General features: G+C 44.3%; 2 protein-coding genes across 3 annotated transcripts in view; one reads left to right on the top strand and one right to left on the bottom strand.

Annotated features, from left to right (window-relative positions):
* YIPF3 (Yip1 domain family member 3) overlaps window positions 1-5,016 on the bottom strand; it is a 9,535-nt gene extending 4,519 nt beyond the window's left edge. Inside the window, exons 1-2 of the mRNA XM_003203948.2 lie at window positions 4,980-5,016; window positions 4,136-4,200 (exon numbers count right to left, since the gene is read on the bottom strand). Of these exons, the coding sequence (XP_003203996.2) occupies window positions 4,136-4,200; window positions 4,980-5,016 (102 nt within the window). The remainder of the gene's footprint in view (window positions 1-4,135; window positions 4,201-4,979) is intronic.
* The window catches only part of TJAP1 (tight junction associated protein 1), a 34,545-nt gene continuing 14,059 nt past the window's right edge, over window positions 17-20,502 (top strand). Inside the window, exons 1-3 of one of the 2 annotated variants that reach the window (XM_010706889.3) lie at window positions 17-450; window positions 17,245-17,339; window positions 18,827-18,880. The gene's annotated coding sequence lies outside the window, so the exon portion shown is untranslated. Of the gene's footprint in view, window positions 451-3,996; window positions 4,081-17,244; window positions 17,340-18,826; window positions 18,881-20,502 lie in introns of those variants that run through there. The other variant, XM_010706890.3, reaches the window with a different exon arrangement.

Below are 20,502 nucleotides of genomic sequence, written 5' to 3'. Positions count from 1 at the left end.
AAAAAAAAGTCACTACAGCTGCTATGATTAGGGCTGATAGTTGAGGATTTTAAGTGAGGCTCTTGGAACGGTTAGCCACAATCCATAGATGAAGACTGTCTTATTCATGAATGTGAAGGCATGTGAGTATTGTTTCTTTACTCTTCAGTGGTCAGGCATAGTGAGTTGTCTCTCTTGCCTTTGCTTCCAAGCAAGGGAAGCATGCGCAGCTTGGCCTTTCCACGTTGCAGTTTTATAATGGACTTTAATCCCAAAGGCAGCTGAGGAGGTGGACTTTAAAGCTATTCAAGTAAGATCCCATATCTTGTGGCATGATCTTTACCTTACTGATGTTTGGGAAGGCACAGCTTGTGTTCTATGCTCTTGTCCAATTTGCCTGGGATTCAGAGGCGCAGCAGTGCTGCTTGGTCACGTAGGCATCAATTCGATTTGCTGGATAGACTAACAAAGGTAAGTGGTAGTGGTAAGGTGGTATGTATAAGAGGTGCTTGCAGTATCTGCCTAAATGCGAGGGGAACTCCTGGAGATAATTGCAGAGGGGGAGGATTTTCAGAGCTAGGAGCAGGTCATGCAAACCCTAAGATCTGTGTGTGGATACCCTCCTTATGGGCTGCTCTGGAACAGCATGTGCTCTAGGGCACAATGTAGCCTTTTTGTGTCAGGAGTTGCTGACTTTAACAGATGCGTGGTACTGAGAGAATAAAGATTAAAAAGTGAAAAGGGTCAGGATTGAGAAATAAGGTTTTCTGTGGAGATGAGGCTGGTTTTTAGGTACCTCCTGCTAGTGGTGAGAGAGCTAGTTTAACTTTCTGATTTTTAAGGGTCAGCAAATTCAGAACTGAGGGTATGGCAACTGTTGTCTTTGGTTGACTTCTGTATTTGTATTTTGTCTGTGCGGTAAAGCTGGCTTTGGCACTGTTGTAGAAATTGTAGCTGTGGGTTTTCTTACTCTTGTACTTAAAGACTCAGTTGTCTGGTTGCATTAATGTAACACCCGTGTGCAAATGGTTCTGGAATGAGAAGCGGTAGATGAGGTAGTTTCTCTCGTATTGAGGAATCATACTTAGGCTCATAAAAAGCCTTAGGCAAATTTTACTTTGTAGCATTTGTATCAAGAGAACGTAAGTTATTTTCCCAAGGCAATAATTAGGTAATTATTGTGGCAATAAGTTTTTTGACCATTATTTTAGCATATGCCACTCAGGGTAACTGAATTCAGACCTGGATATGTCTTGCTGCACAAGCTCTGTGCAGTTCCCAAAGATGCCTTGCTTCATTGTCTCCTCAATGAAATTTCATCTTACAGCTTCCCTGTTCATTAGCAAGGGCTCTGCTGCTGCCCAATGGGGAGGTTAAAATATTCTCAAGAGGTGACTTGGAATCTGATTAATTTCACACGAGCAAAAAGTAATTGCAATTAATTCTACTGTTTTGTTCTGTTTTATTTTCCTTGTTTTTTCCTTGTTTAAGGCGTCTTCCCCTTCCCATTTTACTGCATGCGATCCATACCCAATGTATGGTGTGCAGTCCTGTCAAATGGGGGAAAAGAAAGCAATAGAAACAGTGGAATGTTTGTTTAATTTAGAGTTGTTATAAGTCACCTTTCTTGAAAATGGACTTCAAGTTCAGATCCTCCTTTTAAAGTGGTTTCATTTCTTTGAGCAGAAAGCATCTCATGCACTAAAGTATGCAAAATATATTTCTTGAACTTCTAGAGTTAGATGTCTGAGTGTTGCTTGTGCTACAGTTACGTAAATCCTAGGAAATGCAAACTTTATTGAGAAGGATTTTCTCAACTGATTTGTAGATTTTTTTGTAGCAAATTCACTCTGTCAATAAACGTCTGCATAGGCAGTCAGCCTACTTTTCCTAAGGTTAGTAAGGAGTGTCATTTTGGGGAAGCTTCTCATACCAGGTCAGACTGATTCCTGAGAGCAAATCACCCTTTCTGGACTGTGTAATTTCTGCAGAATCAATTTTAAAGTGTACCTGTTTCTTCTTGATTTGGTTATGCCTTTGTAATAGGTTCCCAGGTGTATCTGGAATGGCTGTAACAGAATTCAGTGTCGTGGAAGCTCCAGCTGGATGAGAAGAGCTGTATTACTGTGCAACTCTGGAGATGATTTACTGTCCGCCTGACAACTTGCAATATAAACATTAGTCCAAGCATGATCTTGTCCCAAAACCCCGCCTATGCAGGGAGCCAGGAGTCTTCCTGCCACGCGCCATAAATCGTTTACAGTTTGCTCATTCCCATGCATTTGAAAAACAGCTGTGCATGGGGGATTAGCAGTTTGCAGAAGGCCCGTGCGGGGCTAAATTAGGGTCTCTTGCTCTGGTGGTGAATACTAGTAATGGAATAGCCCGAGTGCTTCTCTGCAGCAGGAGGCAATTTACTCTGGGAATGAGGGGTCAGTGCTGGGGGTACAGCAGCCAGGGGGGAGAGTACTGTATTGTAGTGCTCCAGTGGGAGCTCAAGTGCCTGACTGGTGGTTGCCCAGCATGGTGAGGGATTGAAAAATCATTGTAAGTTGTGGGGGTTTTATTTTAGTTATATATTTATATTTATAAACACACACAATAAATATAACTTACTTATCCAAAATGTGAGTAGACTGCTTTTGTCTTTTAGGAGCTGAAGGAGATTTTTTGTGTGTGTGTGTGTGTGTGTGTGTGTGTGTGTGTGAAGTGTGATTTCCCCTTTGTTAGCCCCTGGCAGCAGAATCTGATTTAGGCGGCCATCTGGGGCTTCACAACTAACTTGCAGCTTTTAGGAGAAGTTTTACTGGGCCACTTGGATATATTACAGCTTTGCAACTTCAGCTCCCATAGTCAGGCTTATTGTGTTGTCTGTGCTAATTTAAATTACCTCCAGGAACTTTTAATGACTAACTTGTATTTATGGTGAAACCTCCCATTTTTCCAAACCCTGAAAGCATTATCTGTTTCATAACTCTACAAATATTGATGCTGTTACATCAATGCTGGGTATGTTGGAGCCTAGAGACAGTTGGTGCCTTCAGTTTTTTTTGTAATAAAGAGAATATTCAGATTCTGCTGTACAAATGAGGCTAGACAGTGGAGTTCAGATACCTCTTGCATGCTGGCTGATGGACCAGCTGCTGAGTAATGCAGATATAAGTAGATTATTTTAGCTGGGTTGGTGTCTCCATGTACAAATTCCCTCTTGGGTGGGTTGGGTAAGAATCTGGGTGGAATGTGTCAGTGGGGCACCTCTTTCTAGCTGCACTAGTGAAACACAAGTGCTGCCAGGCTGCACCATAAGCATCCACGGAGCAGAGAAAATAGGCTCTGGGTAAAGCAGAGAACTTGTTTCCAAGATGAAAACAGTTAGAAAGGTTCTTACTGTTTTGTTGAGGCTGCTGCTCAGACATCCCTCTGAAATAGAATATTCTCCTGGAGCTTCCTGCTTTGCTCTCTTCTGTCACTGATTTGGGGAGAGCAGGTGGAAGGGCTCGTGCTAGGCTTGCCTGAGCCAAGGAGTTTCCTCCTTTTTGTTTTTCTAATGCATTTTGGTGAAACGCTCTACAGTCAGTTTGGTTCTTTGTGCCATGCTGAGATGGAGGCCAGATAGTACCGAATATGTTTGTAGCTGTTTATGTGGGCATTTGAGATGTGGTAGGCACCTGCTAATGGGCGGTAGGTCATTTCATGTCAGATTGGTTGTAAGTTTCCATCAGGCTGGTTCTTTGTTGCGGCAATGCGTATGGACTGTGTCTGTTTAGGGATCCCTATTATCTACCTCAGATACAGAGGATTTTCCTCCTCTTTGCTGCCTCCTCACTGCCCACAAGAAAAGAAATTGCACATTTCAGGAGAGCTCTTAGCCTAGAGATGGAATCAGGTGCTTTGCTGTAGTTTATGTAAGCTTTCCAGATATACACGTTGTTAGAGAGGGGCGTGGGTACCTGATTGTATTGCAAGCTTTCCCTCCTCGTTGCTGTTTTTGATGCAGTTGTTGGAATTCACCTTTCCCTTTTCCTAGGAACTGGTGTGAAGGAATTGCCATCACTCAGAGCAAAGCTCTATCTGCTTGCCTCAAGGCCTTATCCCCTTCAGGTGAGAACTTTGCCCAGCTTCCAAAGACAGAAGGTTGTTTGTTGTCCTGTGTTACCTGAATCTTCTGGGTTAGGTCTGAAGGGAACGGGTCAGGGCAGTAGAAATAGCAACTCAGAGTTGCTGGAATAGGGGAGGGAAGGAAAGGATGGAGTTAGCCATACAGTTAGCTTATCCTCCCCACACCCTTCTTTTTTCTCTTTCCTCACCTGCCCAGCTGTGTAGTAGGTTAGCAGTACGTGTCTGTTCTTATTCTTATGAAAGTAGACTTTGTTCTCTGAAGACTGCTAATCATGCCCCATGGGGGTGTAATCAGTTATAAGGTATTTAATACGGTGCAGGCGGGAACAGGCAGCCTGGCTGGGCTGGCAGATTGCAACACTACAATTATAAAGGGCCCCTTTCCCCCACTCACCCGCCCACTGGTGGCAGGATGAGGGTTGTGTCTTAAAACAGCTTTTAGTCTATGAAAAATAAAGGTGTAGTGGGGGCGGGGAGAGGAGAGGCTGAGGAGGCAGCTCCTATTCCAGGAACTGGGCAGATGGAAACACTGTGAATGCTGAGGCCGTGGCCGGTTGTGCTGTTGAGACTTGTGGGCATTTGGGTGCAGTCACACTGAAGTGCATTGCACAGGGCTGGCCCTTGGCAGCCTGTGGAGCAGCAGGGGCTTCCGTCCTCTCTGCTTTGGGTTTTCTTGTGGTGGTTGGGGTTGGAGAGGTATGGAGTGGTTAGAACTGGAGAAGCCGTTTCTCCAGCATAGAGTGATTTAGACACCTAATCTGTTTGGGTGCTTTTGTACATCCTGCCAGGCTTCTATTTATATCTATGGATATAAATCTATTGGTAAATCTAGCCTTTCATGCCTCTTTCTTCCAAAGGCTGTTGCTAGTGCAGCAACTTACCTTCCTGGCTTGAAAGGGAATAGATGGTTTGAGGCATTGAAATTTAATGGGCATGGGAAAGTCTGTTGCACCTCATCTGATCTGTTCGGGTTACTTAACACCAGCCCATTCCCCTCAGTGAGGGCCCTGAAGTGCACGTGTGGAGTGTGGAGCAGCAGGGCCACAGCCTTAGAAACCATCCCTGCTCTGGCAGCTTGCTAGATGTGTTGGTGTGTCTCTGGAGCTTGTGGCCACACTGACTTTTCCCCTTCCAGGATCCCCAGAGATGATAGTATTTTAGGCCTTTGTTGGTGCTCGTGGAGTTCACTGGTGTTGTTTTGTGCAGTGACACAGGGCTCCCTCCCGTGTGTGTGCTCTTCACTTCCTGGAAAGTAGAGGGGAATTTCTGTTCTGCTGTTCCAGCTTGTGTTGTATAGTTTCTGTCATTCTTTCCTTATGAAATCCTGCTCCTTTCTGGCGTTCCTGTGCTTTGCTGAAGTTTAGAACCCTTTAGTAACTGAATTCTTCAGAAAGCTTTTTGGACTTCCAGGCACTAAATAAAATGAACGAACTAGAATAGTGGGACAGGAGGTTCCTTATGCATTGAATTTTTATACACCGAGTCTTTCTTCTTGTGTTTAAGTAATGTGATGTCAGTGCTGTTGGAGAGCAGGATAACGTGCATTGACAATCAGATCTCTTTCTGGGCAGTGAGTAAAGTGTGAGGATGGGATGCAGAAGTGATCGCATCCCAGAGAAAAGCTGCTTGACTTCAGTTGGGGTGGTTTCCTGGAGAAGGATAAAAGTTTGGGCATTCGGAGTGCTTTGCAGGGGTCCAAAGCCTCCTTTCAGCCCCTCGAATCAGCAAGGCTTAGTGTTGCATTCTCCTCTTGCCTTGTAGGAAAAGGAAGGGAAATTCCCTTCCCAGGCTACTGTGCAGCACTCTGTTCCTGCTCTGGAATGCAATTGCTTCCTGGCTGTGATGGTGGCTCCTCTCCCCGCAGTATGAGTGTCCAGTGGGTGCTTCTCCTGCCTTACGCTGTGTCTCTTGCCCGTGGCTTCAAGTCACCTAGAGAGCTCAAGAAGGCCCAGTGGAAGAGTTTGGGGCTGAAGCTGTTGTTGGGACCCTGGCGGTAGCAGGGCTGGCGTGCGTGGGGAGCGTGGCGGGTGTCAGCCTGGCGGGTGTGTGGGCTTGCTGCTTGTTTTCCTTCCATGCCTGGTGAGGAATGCAATGTGTTTGCCTTCCTTGGCCTGTGGTTGCAGCCACATTCCTGCACTGGGAGTCAGCACGGCGCGGCGTGCTGTTCATGCCCCCTGGCTACATGCTTTCAGCTCCACATCAAAGGTGTGTTTGGTGTGTAGCTTGTGCCATTCCTGGCCACACCTGGTGGCCTGCAGGCATGCAGGAGGTGGAGTCTGGCTGTGTTTGCAGATGGCATTCAGGGTTCAGACTTCTTGCTTGTGGAGAGGCTGGAGCTGAGTCCTTGCTAAACAACCCCAGGAATGCAGCAGGAGAGCTGAGCAGCACAGTCACTCCAGGGGCATGTCCTAGCAGCAATGTTTCCTTTATAGCTGCAGCAAAATAACTCATACTTGCTTCTCCAAAGAAACTGTTTGCTTGGGTGTGTTGTGGGGTTTAATTTACATCGCTAAGGCCAATTAAGGTTGGCTTGTCCCCCTGCAGCCTGTATGCTCTTGGCAGTCAGCAACGATTGAGTGGCTCGTGCCATCAAACTGTGTGCTTAGTACAAACTGTGCATGAGATGTCTTCCTGGAGGTGGAATAGCCCCAGGATTAAAGCCAGGTAGGAGCACTTCCCCCAGTCGGTGTAGTAATGTTCTTACACAAATAAGTTACCACTAAACTGTCCCAGCTTCTGACTAGTACTTCAGGGGAAGAACACTGGAAGCTTGGTGAGGAACTGCAGATCAAGATGCAGATGCATTATTTTGGTCCTTGCTGGATGTCTAAGAGAAACAGGCACTAAGATCTTTCATGTCCCTGTTTTACAAGCCACCCTAGTTCTATGTACATAAGTGTTTTGTTTGCCTGGCTCAGGGAAAAAATAGTCTCTTTGTTGATGTCAGTGTGAGGACGGGTGCCTTGTGAACAAGGTTTGTGGGAAGAAAAATGAAACATCTGTCCTGAGTAAAGTCTGGGCTGTTGGGCTGTTCAGTTCATTAACCAATTTGCTTTTATCTTAAAAACTTGTGGTTCTGATAATTTCTGGGAGTCTTAGGTTCCCTGACCAGCCAATTGCTTCCATATTAGAATTCTGAAAAAGACCTCCCTACTGCCATTCTTAGACAGTAACAGGCATGAGAGAATGGACATTTGAAAGCGTTCTGGCTTTATAGCATAGTTTTTGGGTTTGGGCCATGGCTATTGTCACTGGATCAGTTGCTGCAGACTGGTCCATGCTGCTGTTTCGTGAGGAGGATGTATCACTTTTCAAAGCAGGAATTCAATGATAGATGATCAGGGAGAGTCATAGACCTTGTTGCAAAAGGTATATGACTGTGAAAGGATTGGAAATTATTTGCATTGGGCTCTCTTCTCCCTGATTTTATTTCTCCTCTAAGCGTTTGATTTCATACCAGTTGCCACTGACTCTACCTGACTTCTAGGACTCAGGTGTTGGGGAGAAAGTGTATTGCCTGAAACTGTTTTTCCTTCTCTATTCTGTGGTGCCAAGCTCAACAATGTATCCTGTGGCAACATGAAGTGTAACAAAATATAAATAAGCCTAAAACTGGATTATGTGGAAAGTTACTGATTGAACATTTAATTATAATCATTATAATCATTGTGTATAATCATTGTGTTCCAGCTTTGTCATGCAACATGGGCCGCAGCTGCAAAAATGAAGGTTTTAGAATTAAATATTCCTTCTGCTGCTACTTTCTGATTGCCAGGAAAGGAGTAAGGCTGATTCTCATGCTTTTACTTGCCTGTCAGGGAGTTTTAATATGTTGTGGAGAGAAAGTTGGTTTAACTTTACTGCTGGTCTTCAGGAACTTGTAGGAATCCAGATCTCTGTGCTTTGACGTCCAGTCCCAAACACCTCTCTACCAGGAAGGTGTGCTCTCCTGGCTGGAGCATTAACTTTCACCAAGTAGCTACATCTCCCCCTGGTGGGACAGAGAGCAGAAAGCAGAGCTGTGGCTAGACTGTGAAATAAAGGGAATTGTTCTGATCCTGGAGCACCTTGAGCCAACAGCAGATGTGATGCTTCTGCATTCGAGACATTCCTTAGTCCAGAGTCACAGACTCTAGAGCCCAGCTCTTGTAGCTGCATGAAGCTGAAAACATGAGCCGACAGCTTGCTGTTGGCACTGTACAAACATCTTCCCTTTGCAACAACTGCCTGGAAATACACTGGCATTTGTCCTTGCCCTTAGATGAGTGGTGACCTGCTAGCCTTTTGAGTGGTTTTGTCTGCTATCTGCCCCCAAAAAAGAAAAAAGTATGTGGAACATGACAGCTTGCTTTCTTTAGGACATGTGGGACCAACTGTTCTCTTTACTCAGAGCCACTTAGAGCATAGATGACCAGAGGTGTCTTTGCTTGCAATTTGTTTCTTATTCCCAACTTGCTCTCTAAAGAGCTGTATAAAGCTTACTGATGGGGGAGGCTATAGAGGGGAGCCCTGTGGAGGTGAAGAGCTTTTCTTTGCTGCTAAAAAGGAGGTGTTTTTTTTTTTTCCCCATAACCTTAGAATAATGAGCTTATGCAATCCCAGGGATAACAGCAGTATAGACCAGGTACTTCAGTTTCAAGAGAAATGTCAGGCAGGGGATGCAGTGCTAGTCTGGACAAGCTGACCTTGTGGTAAAACCGAAGTGCTTGGCCTTGGCCACAATTGCCCCTTGGGAGGATTCATGCTCATTATTACCTCCTGCTGAAGAACAACATTTGTCATTATTGCTAACGCCAGTGTTGAAGGAGCCAGTTGATGAGAATGCTAACTGTGCCCTGAGGAGGAGTTTTGTCTGAGAGAAGAATCGAAGAAGCTACTTGGTCTGGGGTTGGATGTCTGTGGTCCTCCCAAGGGAGGAAAGTTGAGCTTGGGGGTTTGTCACAGCATGCATGGAAGGCTGATCAGAGCAGGCTCCTCATGTGCCATCTGCGGGGTGAAGGGTAGAGGTGTGGGTCCCTGCTGCTGCTGCTAGGATCCTGTTGGTATGAGGACTAGCTGGAACCCAGGTGAATGGGAGAAGGGGCATAGCCAGAGTTGCGTGCCTCATACAGGTCACCAGTGAAAGATGAGTGGGTGGATATGTTTGCTTTTCCTAAACTGGATTAAACCATGTTGTATTTCTGTGACTGAACTCTCAGCATAAAATCTTTCCGCAGTTCAGTGGTGCTGACAGCTAAGAAATTCATTCAAAACAAATAAAAAAATAAAGCAGATGAGGCAAACTGAGGCAGATTAACTATGGGACCACACCACAAAAAAGAAAAGATGCTCCAGGCTTATGTTCTGCTTCAGGAACTGTGCCGCTCCATTGTTTACAGAGTTGAGACAAGTTTTGTGCCTGTTCCTGCCCTTGGCTCAAGCTCTGTATCTGCTAGGCCCAAAGCATGTTTTCGAAAGCAGCCTCCTTTCCTTGTTCATGCATTGTGGCCTGTTGAGACTACTGCTGCCAGCGTGTTGTAGGTGCAGTGCTCCAACACTCCGAATCACACCTGGCTGCCAAGTGGAAATCCATGGGGAGTCCTTGCTGCAGTTTCTAGAGCTGTGACTTGGGTGAGGTGAGACACATCCTTGCCTGACAGGATACCTGCTTTGTGAAGGTGTTGGTAGCGCCATCATTCCTAACTTCTGGAGAAGGAAAGTGGCAGGATAGGAGCCTGCTGTGGCTCTGCCGTGAACTGCTTCCTCTTTTCTTGCTGTGGTTGGGTAATTTTATTGCCCCACTACCTCTTCTGTTCCTCCCAATGCTATGCTGCTTTTCACTGCTAGGTCATAAAGAACTATTGCTTATTGCAGGTAAAGTGAGGCCCAGGCTGGTCGATTGAAGAACGACCTCCTGGTGTCCTCACACAGTGCTGGAGTCTGTAATTTTACTTCATTGTATTGTCTGCTGCCTATATTCAGTGCTGCGAAGATCATAAAATATTTGTGCTAGATTTTCTGTGATAAATAGCATAAAGGATGGCTCAAGTTTCCATGGCAATGCATCTGAATGTGCTTCTGTATCACTGAAGAAAGAGGGACTTTCAGTTGACTAAGGTTTAAAGGTTTTCCCTGAGAAAGGGGGATGGTGGTGAGATTGCACATTAGGTGTTTGCCTGCCTTTGAATAGTACCTCTGCTCCTGACATCTATTCTGGAGAAAGAGGGAGCTGACATTTGGCTAATGGCAAAGATGAACTGTGTTGTGCAAACTACAGCTGGACTCCTGGCCATGCTTAACTGCTTGGCTACAGATGCAGCTGCACGATCACACAACAGTTAAGCCTGTACCATTCTCTGCCTCTCACATCTGACCATCTGCTAGGCAAAAGCTAATTAAACCAAAATGATTCTTGCTAGGATTAAACCCTAGCAGCAGAGAAAATTGAGAATTGTACAAATATTGTTCTCCCACTACTCAATCAGGATTGCTGCTTTATTTGTGTTTGTCATTCAGCTCACTGCTGTCAGGAAGGTGTTCGGCGCATGCAGGCTTTCCTTCTTTCTAGCTCAGATCACTTCTGGTTTAGGTGCAAGAAATAGGACTTTGTCTTGCTGAATTTTCCTACATTTCCTTTTTTATGACAGCTGAGGCTGTTCTCCTTTTTGGAAAACAAAATTTTATGGAATTTCATGCAAATGCAGTGCACAAGGCTCTTTTCTCTCCCTGCACCTCGGTTTCTTTACTTATTAATGGAAATTTCTATTGTCTTTTCTCAATGTATGCAAGTATGGTGAGCATGAATCCTGGTTTTGGTATTGGAGCCACGGGACCTCATAGCTGCTGGAAGCTACTGGTGTGAATCTGAAATTCAGCGCCAAGTAGTTTATTGTGAAAATGTACCTGCAGCCCCCTGAGGGTTGGAATTTATATCTTGTAAAATAAAAAGTGTGGAAGTGTGGTTCCCTTAGCAACTGAACTCTCATATGTACCTACAGCCTGTGTTGCCATGTGATCAGGGTTCAAAATAGCTCTTTTCAAAAAGTAACAAATGAAGTGGCCTTACAGTTCTCGTTTTGGTGCTGCTTCTGGTACTGAGCAGAAGTGACAGCTCACTCTGTTCCTGAGAGTGGTGGCACAATTGTTTTGGTGGCTGATGAGGGAAACAGTTCCCTGCAACAAGGGGCTTAGAATATTTTCCCTGTTGTTGTTCTGTGCTAACAGGGAAAGCTTGTTGCACTGGAGAAGAGGCAAGCTCTGCAGGGTAGCTCAGAGGCAGCAAGGGAAGGCAGTGGTGAAACAGAACTGCTGCAGTGGGTGTGAGGAAGGATAGAACGAGCTCGGAGACTACAGGGGAGAAGCAAGTAGAAATGGAAGCGAGCGGACCAAAAGAATGAAGATGAACTGTCGTGGTACTTGGGGAGAAACGGTTCAGATGGTTTTTAATTGAGGAAGAAAAAAAAGACTGGTAGTTCGAAATTGCTAGAAATTAATTTTGGCAAACTTGTTTCAGAGGGAAATGCTGTGGGAACTGGGGAGATCAGAGATGATTTTAGAGTGTGAATTGTAAGCACATCGCGCCTGTGACTTCAAACTTGTTTTGTGTATGTGATTACCACGCTGTTAGCAACAGTACCTCCTGCTTTGGTGGGAGAGGGCAGAAGTAAGGCCGTGCCTGGGGGCACTTAGCTAACATGCTCAAACTCCACGCTCTGGTTGCTCAGGTAAGCTGTCGGTGAGCCATTCCTTTAGGAATGAGAGTGGGGAGAACATTCCCTTGTCTGTGTCCAAACGGGTCCAGGTGTGTTGGACATCAGCTAGCAAAAGTTGCGTGGGTGCATGGAGGGCAGGGTACAGCTCAAGTGCTTGTTATCATACTTCCTCTCTTGCTCAGGGAGAATGGAGAAAATGTCACACCATGCAGGTCTCAGCTCTATGATGATATTTGATTGGCATTGGAGTGGTAAAAACCTTCCAGTCATATCAATGTCAGTAACGTCAATACCTTAATGTGTGATGTGGTTAGCTTATATTGATTCTAAGAAATGCCACTCTTTTCTTAAGGAAAAACAAACAAACAAGCAAACACAAAACTTTCTTTAGAAGCAGGAAAGGACAAAAGGGGTTAACTTCAATATTGTTAAGGATTAATGTCTGTGCAGGGAAGTTGTACTGACTTAACTTAATCAGATTTGAAACAGTTGTGATTATATTAGCACAGCATTCTTGTATAGGCATCCTTAATTTAGTTTGTCTTGTATCTATCTATTTAACTTAAGTTGATTCAACACAAAGTGCTCTCAAACTGAATTAAAAACATTTACCCAGGAGGGTTATATCATTTTACATTATTTTCTAATTCAATTTAATTTAGTGTAGTGTATACATAGACAAGACCTTGGGGAAAAAGCTGATCCTTTTTATTACTTGCTGAACAGTATGTCATGTTTGGCTGCAGCCATGTGATTATGGAATGAAAGGGCCTGTTGTGATGCGTGGAGGATGGGTGCACTGATCTTTGCAAACCATTGTACAGCTTGGTCATTCTTAGCCACAGTATGTGATTGTAGATTGTTCCTCCTTATAGACTGGGACTTTCTTGGCTAGTTACAGGTGTGAGAACTCTGGAACACTGTCTTGAGGTTGTTCCTTGACCTGCTAATAAATTTGAAGCTGCTTCCCTGACACTGTCTCACCCCAGTATGCACAATGCCCCAGTGTGAATGGTGACTTCGGCTCCTACAAAACTCGTGGTGGAGGAAGTAGTCATTCTCTAAGCACTGCACATGCCAGTTAACTTTCATAATGGAAAGCATGAACCTGGTTGATACACTTTGTGTTTTCTCCTGGTGGCTGAAGGTTCAATGACAACTAAACAAATGCTCTACAAGTCCAATTGTACAGGTAATATTTCAGAATGAAGTTGGCTGCTCTAAACAGCTTTTTCATTTTCTGAAATTTGCTTTTGCTACCACCTGCAAGCATCAGGGATGAGCTTAAAGTCTCTGCGACCTTGCAAGTACTTTCTAGGTTGGGTCACTGCAACAAACTTGCCCATCTGTCCTCTGTTAATTATGCAAATGATGCGCTGTGCTCCATTGTCAGTCTGTGTAGATACTGCACAGTGTGTTAGCCATCTGTGCGTTACTGCAGCTCATTGATGGAGGATATGTTCTAGAGAGCAAATTTAGGCAAGCACGTAGGTTGCAGTAATGGTGCATTCTCTAGCATTGCTGTGTTTTCTGCTAGAAGGACAGCTCAGTGACTTGCAGTCCTTGCAGTTGAGAAGTTGGAGGCTATAGCTTTCCCATAACTTAAAAAAATCATGAGCTGAAACAAGAGGACTGTTGGTATTAATTGCTGGGATGGGACTTAGGGAATACTTACAGGTGCTGAAAAGCCATTTTCAGTGGCTGAAAAACTTAAGTTTTTCCTAGTTCATCCCAATCGAATGTAATATTCTTTCATTATGTACTGCTGGGAGGTAACCCTTTCTCCTTTTCTTCCTCTCCTACACAGTGCAGGAACTGGCAGGGGGTCTGGGAAGGGGTTTCCTACATGTTGATTTTCTAGAGACATGTTCACCCTCTCCCTCTCATCAGATGTTTGCTCACCTTAGCCATTCTCTAACTTGTGTTTGAGAGGGAAAATGTAAGGCTGTGACTCCTCAGTTTCCCTCGTGATCTCCTAGGCTCTGCCAGATAAGTGTTGTTAGGACATCAAGAGTTGCTTTTACTAGCTGGACCCACATGGTTATTTTCAAGAGCTTTGAGAGTTTTTCTAATCTGTGTGAGTAGTTTCCTAATGGCCTGGTTTACATCTCTTTAGATATCTAAGAAATAGATATTGCTCCAGAAGTCTTCCCATGGAAGATCTTAAAAGAACACAGGTGAGAAGATGGAGTTAGACACAAAATCTAAGGTGCAAAGACAGCAAGGCTCTGGAATTTTGCAGCCTAAACCACCTTGTGAAGATCAAAAGGATCACTAAGCAAACGAAAGTGATCAAACTAAAGGAATCACTGAGCAAACTAAATGGACTTCTGGTCTGTCAGTGTTTTTGGATGAGAAGCTGTTAGTAGCCTTTTCTGTAGCTGTCAGTGCTAAAGGTAACTTGGCAGGTGACCTTTTGTCAAGCTTCTTGTGCAATTTCATGTGTAGCCATTAAAGGTGGTTCTATGTTCTTATATGGATTAGAAAGCTAGCATTCATTTCCTGGTCAGAATCTCCCCTGGGTATTTTTATTCTCCATTAACATTCCTTCTGGGGATTGTATTCGGGTCTTTTGCTTCCTGTCCTGTTCCTGTTCAGATGTTAATCAGCTGTTGTGTTCTATTCCAGTTACATGTGAGAGATGTTAGTGTTTCTGATCCGTTCTGGCTTTTATAAAAAGGTTAGGGAAGCTAAGCTGTTCTTAGCATGGTGACTAGATAATAATCCATACTTAAGGATAGGGAGTCCAGCTGAGCTGGGGAGGTGGGGATCTTTGTATTGTGCATGGAAGGAGCGGGACCATAAGAGAAGTGTGATTCTGATAACTTGTGAGAGACTTTCACAGGGTGCATGTACGTGACAGACACATGATATGTCCTGTTCAGCGGTATTTATATTCAGCAAGAACTAAGCAGAGTAAGTAGAGTCCATGGATTTCATTTCCTTTGGAAATACGCTAGGTGTTAGGCAGGCCTATTCTTCAACAGTGAACCTGATCCCTTTCTCTTGCTATCTCTTGAAGTTGCTCCCATGCAAGGAACAGAGATTTCTGCTTAATAGTCAAGGTTAATTGATAGGAAAAAGCAGAAATGAGCAATAATCCTTCTGAAATTCAATTCTAATCCAAGAGACACTCTAATGCTGTTACTCAGATGTGAATTGTGAGCATTAACATGCAAGTAGAACTGAGGTGCAAATCCCTGAGCTGGGAACTGTCATCTTTTTTATTTTAAACTAAAAGCCTTGGAGCCTCAAAGTAACCAGCAGCGGAATGGATCTGAACGCATTTTTAATTGAAATTCCTTCTCTGCATGAAAGGACCTCATTAAATGTTAAAATATCCTTTAATAACCTTGCAGTCCTTTTCCATTGTGCTTGGCACGAGCAGTCTATAGGGGCTACTTCTTAACTTCAGACAACTTGTTCTTCTGTCGTCGACAAGATCTCTCAATGCAGTGTCTACATCCCCCATCTCTCTGATTAGTAGTCTTGATCAGGCTTACTGCAGCAGCTCCTTGCGTAATCTGGTTTGTGACTCATGGGGGCTGAGGTTGGCTCTGTCCATAAGCACAGGAAGACAAGTGACAGATCTCTTGCTGTCGCTTCCCATGAAGCCAACAAGGAGAAATTATTGCCTCCTAATTTTTGCCAATCTCCAGAATCTGGTATTTAAGCTGTGGGCTGGTTAAACTGAGTGAAAATTCTGGGTTAGCTGTGGGATTAGATAGGGTAGTAGCAGCAATTACTTTTACATGTGAGTATGTGATTGGAGTTCTGGGAGTACCGATTTGGTGATAGCCAATGGATGTTCCTGTAGTGTTCCTTTAGAAACAAATGTGGCTATGATTGTGTTATGGAAGGTATTTTCTCTGTCATGCAAGCTTATCTTTCTGATTAAAGAGCAAGATCAAAGAAATGCTGCTTTTGAAAGGAAGATGATGGTGAAATAAGGAACATTCTCTGCAGCAGTATCACCATATTTCTGTTAAGGATCGAAAACTACTGTTCCTGAACACTGGTGAACAGGCAACTGTACAGGATCAGAAAAAGCAACATGAGAGAAGGTAGTGATGAGGAACACATCTTAGATGTCCTCCTTCTTGTTATTGGAGAGAAGGTGATGCAAGTGGTTAGTGGCGTGGTTTTGCAAGAATGCCAAGTAGCTATTAGTTCTGTGGATCCTGGACAGAATAGTCTAAGCCATTCAGTGCTATGTCACATCTGCTCCTGATGTGTGGTAAATTCAACCTTTATTAAACAGTGCAGAGGACGTGGCCGCTCTGTGAATGGATTTTACGTGGAGGGGTGCTGTCTGATAGAAACAACTAGAGCCAAGCATGTGTGTGCAGTTGCAGTCAGTGACTGTTACTGCACCCTGTCTCAGTGAAGAGGTGGTTTGTTTTTTGTCTTTGTGAGAGAATGGAGGAATCATTAGCTTTTGAGAGCAACAAAGTAAATTGTTAGGTTTCCCCTGCAGTCTTCTGACCCTGTATCTGTTCATGTCTGTTTTCCTTGAAGACATGAGTATTGGTGGGTGTGAGCCCAAGTCTGGTAGCCCTCAGCGAACTGTTCCAGTGAAGCTATATCTGTCAGTGAGCTCAGAAATGAGTCAGGAGTTATTGTGGGTAGAAGCTAGAAGACAGTAGAATTGGAGCTTTTGCAATTGATAGCCTGCTAGAAAGAGAACTGTAAATGCTAATGGGTGTTATTGGGAAAGATGGATAAGGCAGATAAAAGGGACTAAGAGGTTAAGTTTCCTCTTGTATTACAGTGCTAATTAGAATAGCAGTGTTTGGGCTGAAGAGCTACCTGCTGCTGTAGCTTCACGCTAAAGCTAAGTTCTTCCTGGGTACAACAGAATGTGGACTTGTAAGCAAGCTTCTTCAGAGAGTCTTGTAAATACTTTGAGTGTAGAGCAGAATTAGCACTTTGTTCTGTTATTAGACATTGCCTACGTCCATTTCTACTTAAAATCACAAGGTCCATTGATCTGCAGAGTGTCTCTGTTGCTCGCTGAATGGAATAGCAAGGGATTGAGCCACCTCGGATGCAAAGAATACCTGGATATTGTAGGCAGAGGGGGCCTAACTGTGTAGTTAGTTACAATGAAATCTGCAGAACAAAGTTAGGCTGGTGTGATGGGCTGGTTAAGGCAGAATGACAGAAACTGGATTCTTGATATTGGTCAAGCCGCCTCTTGCAGGCTGGTTCCTATTCTGCACAAGCATTCTGCTCAGTGGTGGGGTGATTAAAAGAATTTCCCTTTCTGGGATGCAGTGAAGACAAGGAGTTTCTTTTGCACTAAGCCTCCTTCAATTAGATAGCAGCCTGATGGTGCAGCAGTTTGCTTCTGACTCCTGCCCTGGCACCTGGCTGTGGGTTGCTCTGCGCGTGCCTGGCTGTTTCCATGTATTGTGTCAATAGGTGACTGACAGTTTCCTTTCTCACGTTTCAGGAGCTGTTGGCCAGATGCTGCTGGATGCTGACAGGGGAAAGCTGATTCGGAGACAAGCAGTCAGAAATGTTTGGACACGTCGTCATTTTGGATCTGTAAGTCCTTGTTTGAGGGAAAGTTGCCTGGAGGCAGTGTGGGTATTTGAGTGGAAATTCTGAGACTGTGAGGGTAGGTTTCCAGTCCTGGTATCTCTTCCAGGTAGGTGAGGATGAGATGGCAGGTAGTTTAGTTGCTGAGTATTGGGTAGGAAGTGGGACAGTCCTGCCTGAGCGTGAGGAACTGCGTGATGAGAAACAGTGAGGCCTTTAGCATGTTTGTTCTGAGCATCACTGTGATGGAAACATGCAGGGATCCATGGAGGCCTCTGCTTGTTTGCCAGTCTGACTTCCAGCTGCTTCTGAGAGCTGGTAGAGAAGCAGTTTTAAACTGTAATAACTGGTCCTTTCTGGATTTATACTCTTTTTTTCTCTCTCTTTTTCTCTCTCACACTGTACTTTACAGCTTGCTCCTGCAGATCAGTTATGCTGTTGTGGAGCTGTTCTTAACATTACTAGTTGAGACCTGACAATAGCATTGAAGTAAGGAAGGGGGCTAGACAGTTTGTTGGGTCAGGGCCAGCACCAGGGCACCTTTCAGTTTGTTTTGGCAGAGCTTGTTTGCATGATCCTGGGTTGCCTGCCTGCCATTCACCTTCCATCTGGCATACAACTACTCCACACCCTTCACTTCTGTTGCTCCTCCCAGGGCTTGGTGCCATGGATAGGGGAAAAAGCAGTGCAGCAATAGAGGTGCATTAGGAAAGGGAAGACTCATCTGCAGTCTCTCTCATGTCCGTGACAGTGTGATAGCCGTAGAGCTAAGCTCTTAGAGCTGTCTCCTGGATCCACCCATTTCTCTTCAGGTAGTGATGGATGCCCTGAGCTTTGAATACAGAAGATCCTTTCTGAACTTGTGTTAAATCCTGGATTGAGTGGACAGTATTTCACAGAAGCCTACTTGCACCAAGGTAGAGCATGACACGCTGCTTGCAAGAAGCCAGAGAGTAGTTTGTCTTCTCTCTTGTAGAGATGTGAACTATCACGGTGGTAGGCACAGGAATGTAATGTTTTGGCTCAAAGGAGAGTCTGATAATTACCATCTCATTTGTAAGTGCACCTTTAGCAAGAAAAACTGACTTAACAATTACCTCATTTGTCCTTTTAGCATTTAGGCTTCACAATCTGCAGTATCAGAAAATGAGCAGTAAGGGTCCCATTTCACAGATTTGTTTAGTCCTTCCTGGAACCAAGGTTTTCTAGAACCTGTTACTTCATGACTTTGCATGGTTTTTGGGTTACCTGAGTGAGTCCTTGGGATGTGTTCTTGCCAAGTGCCTTACTAGCTCTTGCTGGGCTATGTGGCTCAACTGTCCTAAGCTAATCTCCTTTACAATTTACTGTTGTGGGTTGAAACAGGCACTTGTAGTGTGGTAAATATTCTGTTGTGCTTCATCATAAACATTCCCTCTTCTTTACACATTTACAGGGTGAGGTTTCAAACTGACTTTTTGATAGATGCTAAGTCATTTGTTTCTCTTCTTCAGGGCATCTGAGTGAGTGTCACTGCTTCATGAGGCTTTGAATTTGAGCCCAGGCTGGTAAGTCCTCAGGTCCTTAAGGGCTGGAGAAATTACAGTATTTGGGATATCTACATGAGTATCTGCTGTCCTTAGCCTGTCAGAAGTTGACAGAAAAGTTAATTGTAGGTTACCTGCATAATGGTGTGGTGTTGTCTAATATGCTTCTAACAGGAGATCAGCATTTCACTTTGAAGAAGAGAATGTCTTCCCAGCAAGATAGACCCAGCTTCCTACTACATCCCAAAAGAAACCCAGCAGTTTCTTTTGGAGATGTAGTAGAATGTGCATTTGGTATGCTGGATGTGATTCTTCTAAAATATTTGAGATCTCTTCACCTTGTTGTTTTTAAAGGAAGAGATCTTAAGAAAATGACTCCAGCAAAGGTGAATTTTCAGGATTTTGGTTGTGGAGATTCACAAGCTAATCCTTGAAAGTGGCTCATGTATGTGGAAAACACGAGTACTTGTGTTCTTTTTAGAATAATGGAGGGCAGCTTATAAATTATCTTGTGAAATGTAAAGCCTGATGTGGCTCGGAGCCACTCTGTGTAATACAGACATTCCACACTTGCCAGCCCTCCTAGTGGGCTCAGTATAAGTATCAGAAGGATGCAGCTAAGCAAGAGAGGATAAAGACTGAAGATAACTCTCAGGGCTCCATTTGGACACTGCATAATATGTAAAATTCCCCTGGCCAAAATATAAAGCAAATGAATTCTGCTAGGTCATTGGCCTGGCAATATCCCTTGGCCAGATGGGAGGGCCAGTGTAAGCGGGCATTAAATAGCCCTCCCATCTGATGAGTGGGAAGGGTGATCTGAGTTGTGGCAGGTTCTGCATTTTAGACTTTTGCAGATCAGGCTCCATGGATTGCAGAGATGCTAAGCTTTGTCAGTGATAGAATTCAGCAAGGGAAAGGGGAATGGGAAGAGGATGCTTAATTCAAATGTGTGGGGATTGTGAATGATGCATGTATTGTCATCAGGGGAGATCTGCCATCATGCCCTAAAGAGATGTCTTGGCATCTCTGGGACTTACTGTCTTGTCTGCAGTGGGATGGCTGAAATTCTGGCTGGGTGAGGGAAAATCTTCCTGCTCTCCACCATACCTACAAAGTGGTGGAAAGGAAGAAGATAGCTGCTTTTCTTCTGTCCCGCATCTTGCTCTTGTGCTGCTTCTGCTCCTACAGCAGGCAGAATCTTTCTGCTCAGCACAGCTTAGGTAAAGGGACAAAAGCTAGTCTGGTCTTTCTCATAGCAGTACTGCCGCATTTTGCAACTTCTGACCTTAGATACCAACATTAATGGCATTGCTTCCTAATTTGATACTACCTCAACTTTGTCTTTTCTGACAGAGTGAGCAGTTGTAAAATACGGTACCTCCTTCTAACAAGCCTCCTACAGTCTGCCCCACTTGTGTTTCTGTGTAAGCAGAAAACTTCAGAATTTGGGCTCTTTAATGATTACAGTCTCCTCCCACATAGTTCCTGCTGACAGTGACAGCACATAATCAATAACTCCTACTGTCACTGCTGCCTGTAAGGCTTGCTGTTTCCATATTGGAAAAGGCCTTTCCTAAAGAGCCTAATCAATATGCTGCTGTGAGGCCTGTTCTCGTTTGCTATATATAATCTGGATACAC

The sequence above is a fragment of the Meleagris gallopavo genome, chromosome 2 (assembly GCF_000146605.3).
Source record: "Meleagris gallopavo isolate NT-WF06-2002-E0010 breed Aviagen turkey brand Nicholas breeding stock chromosome 2, Turkey_5.1, whole genome shotgun sequence".
Classification (NCBI taxonomy): domain Eukaryota; kingdom Metazoa; phylum Chordata; class Aves; order Galliformes; family Phasianidae; genus Meleagris; species Meleagris gallopavo.
This window is presented reverse-complemented; position numbering and strand designations above follow the sequence as displayed.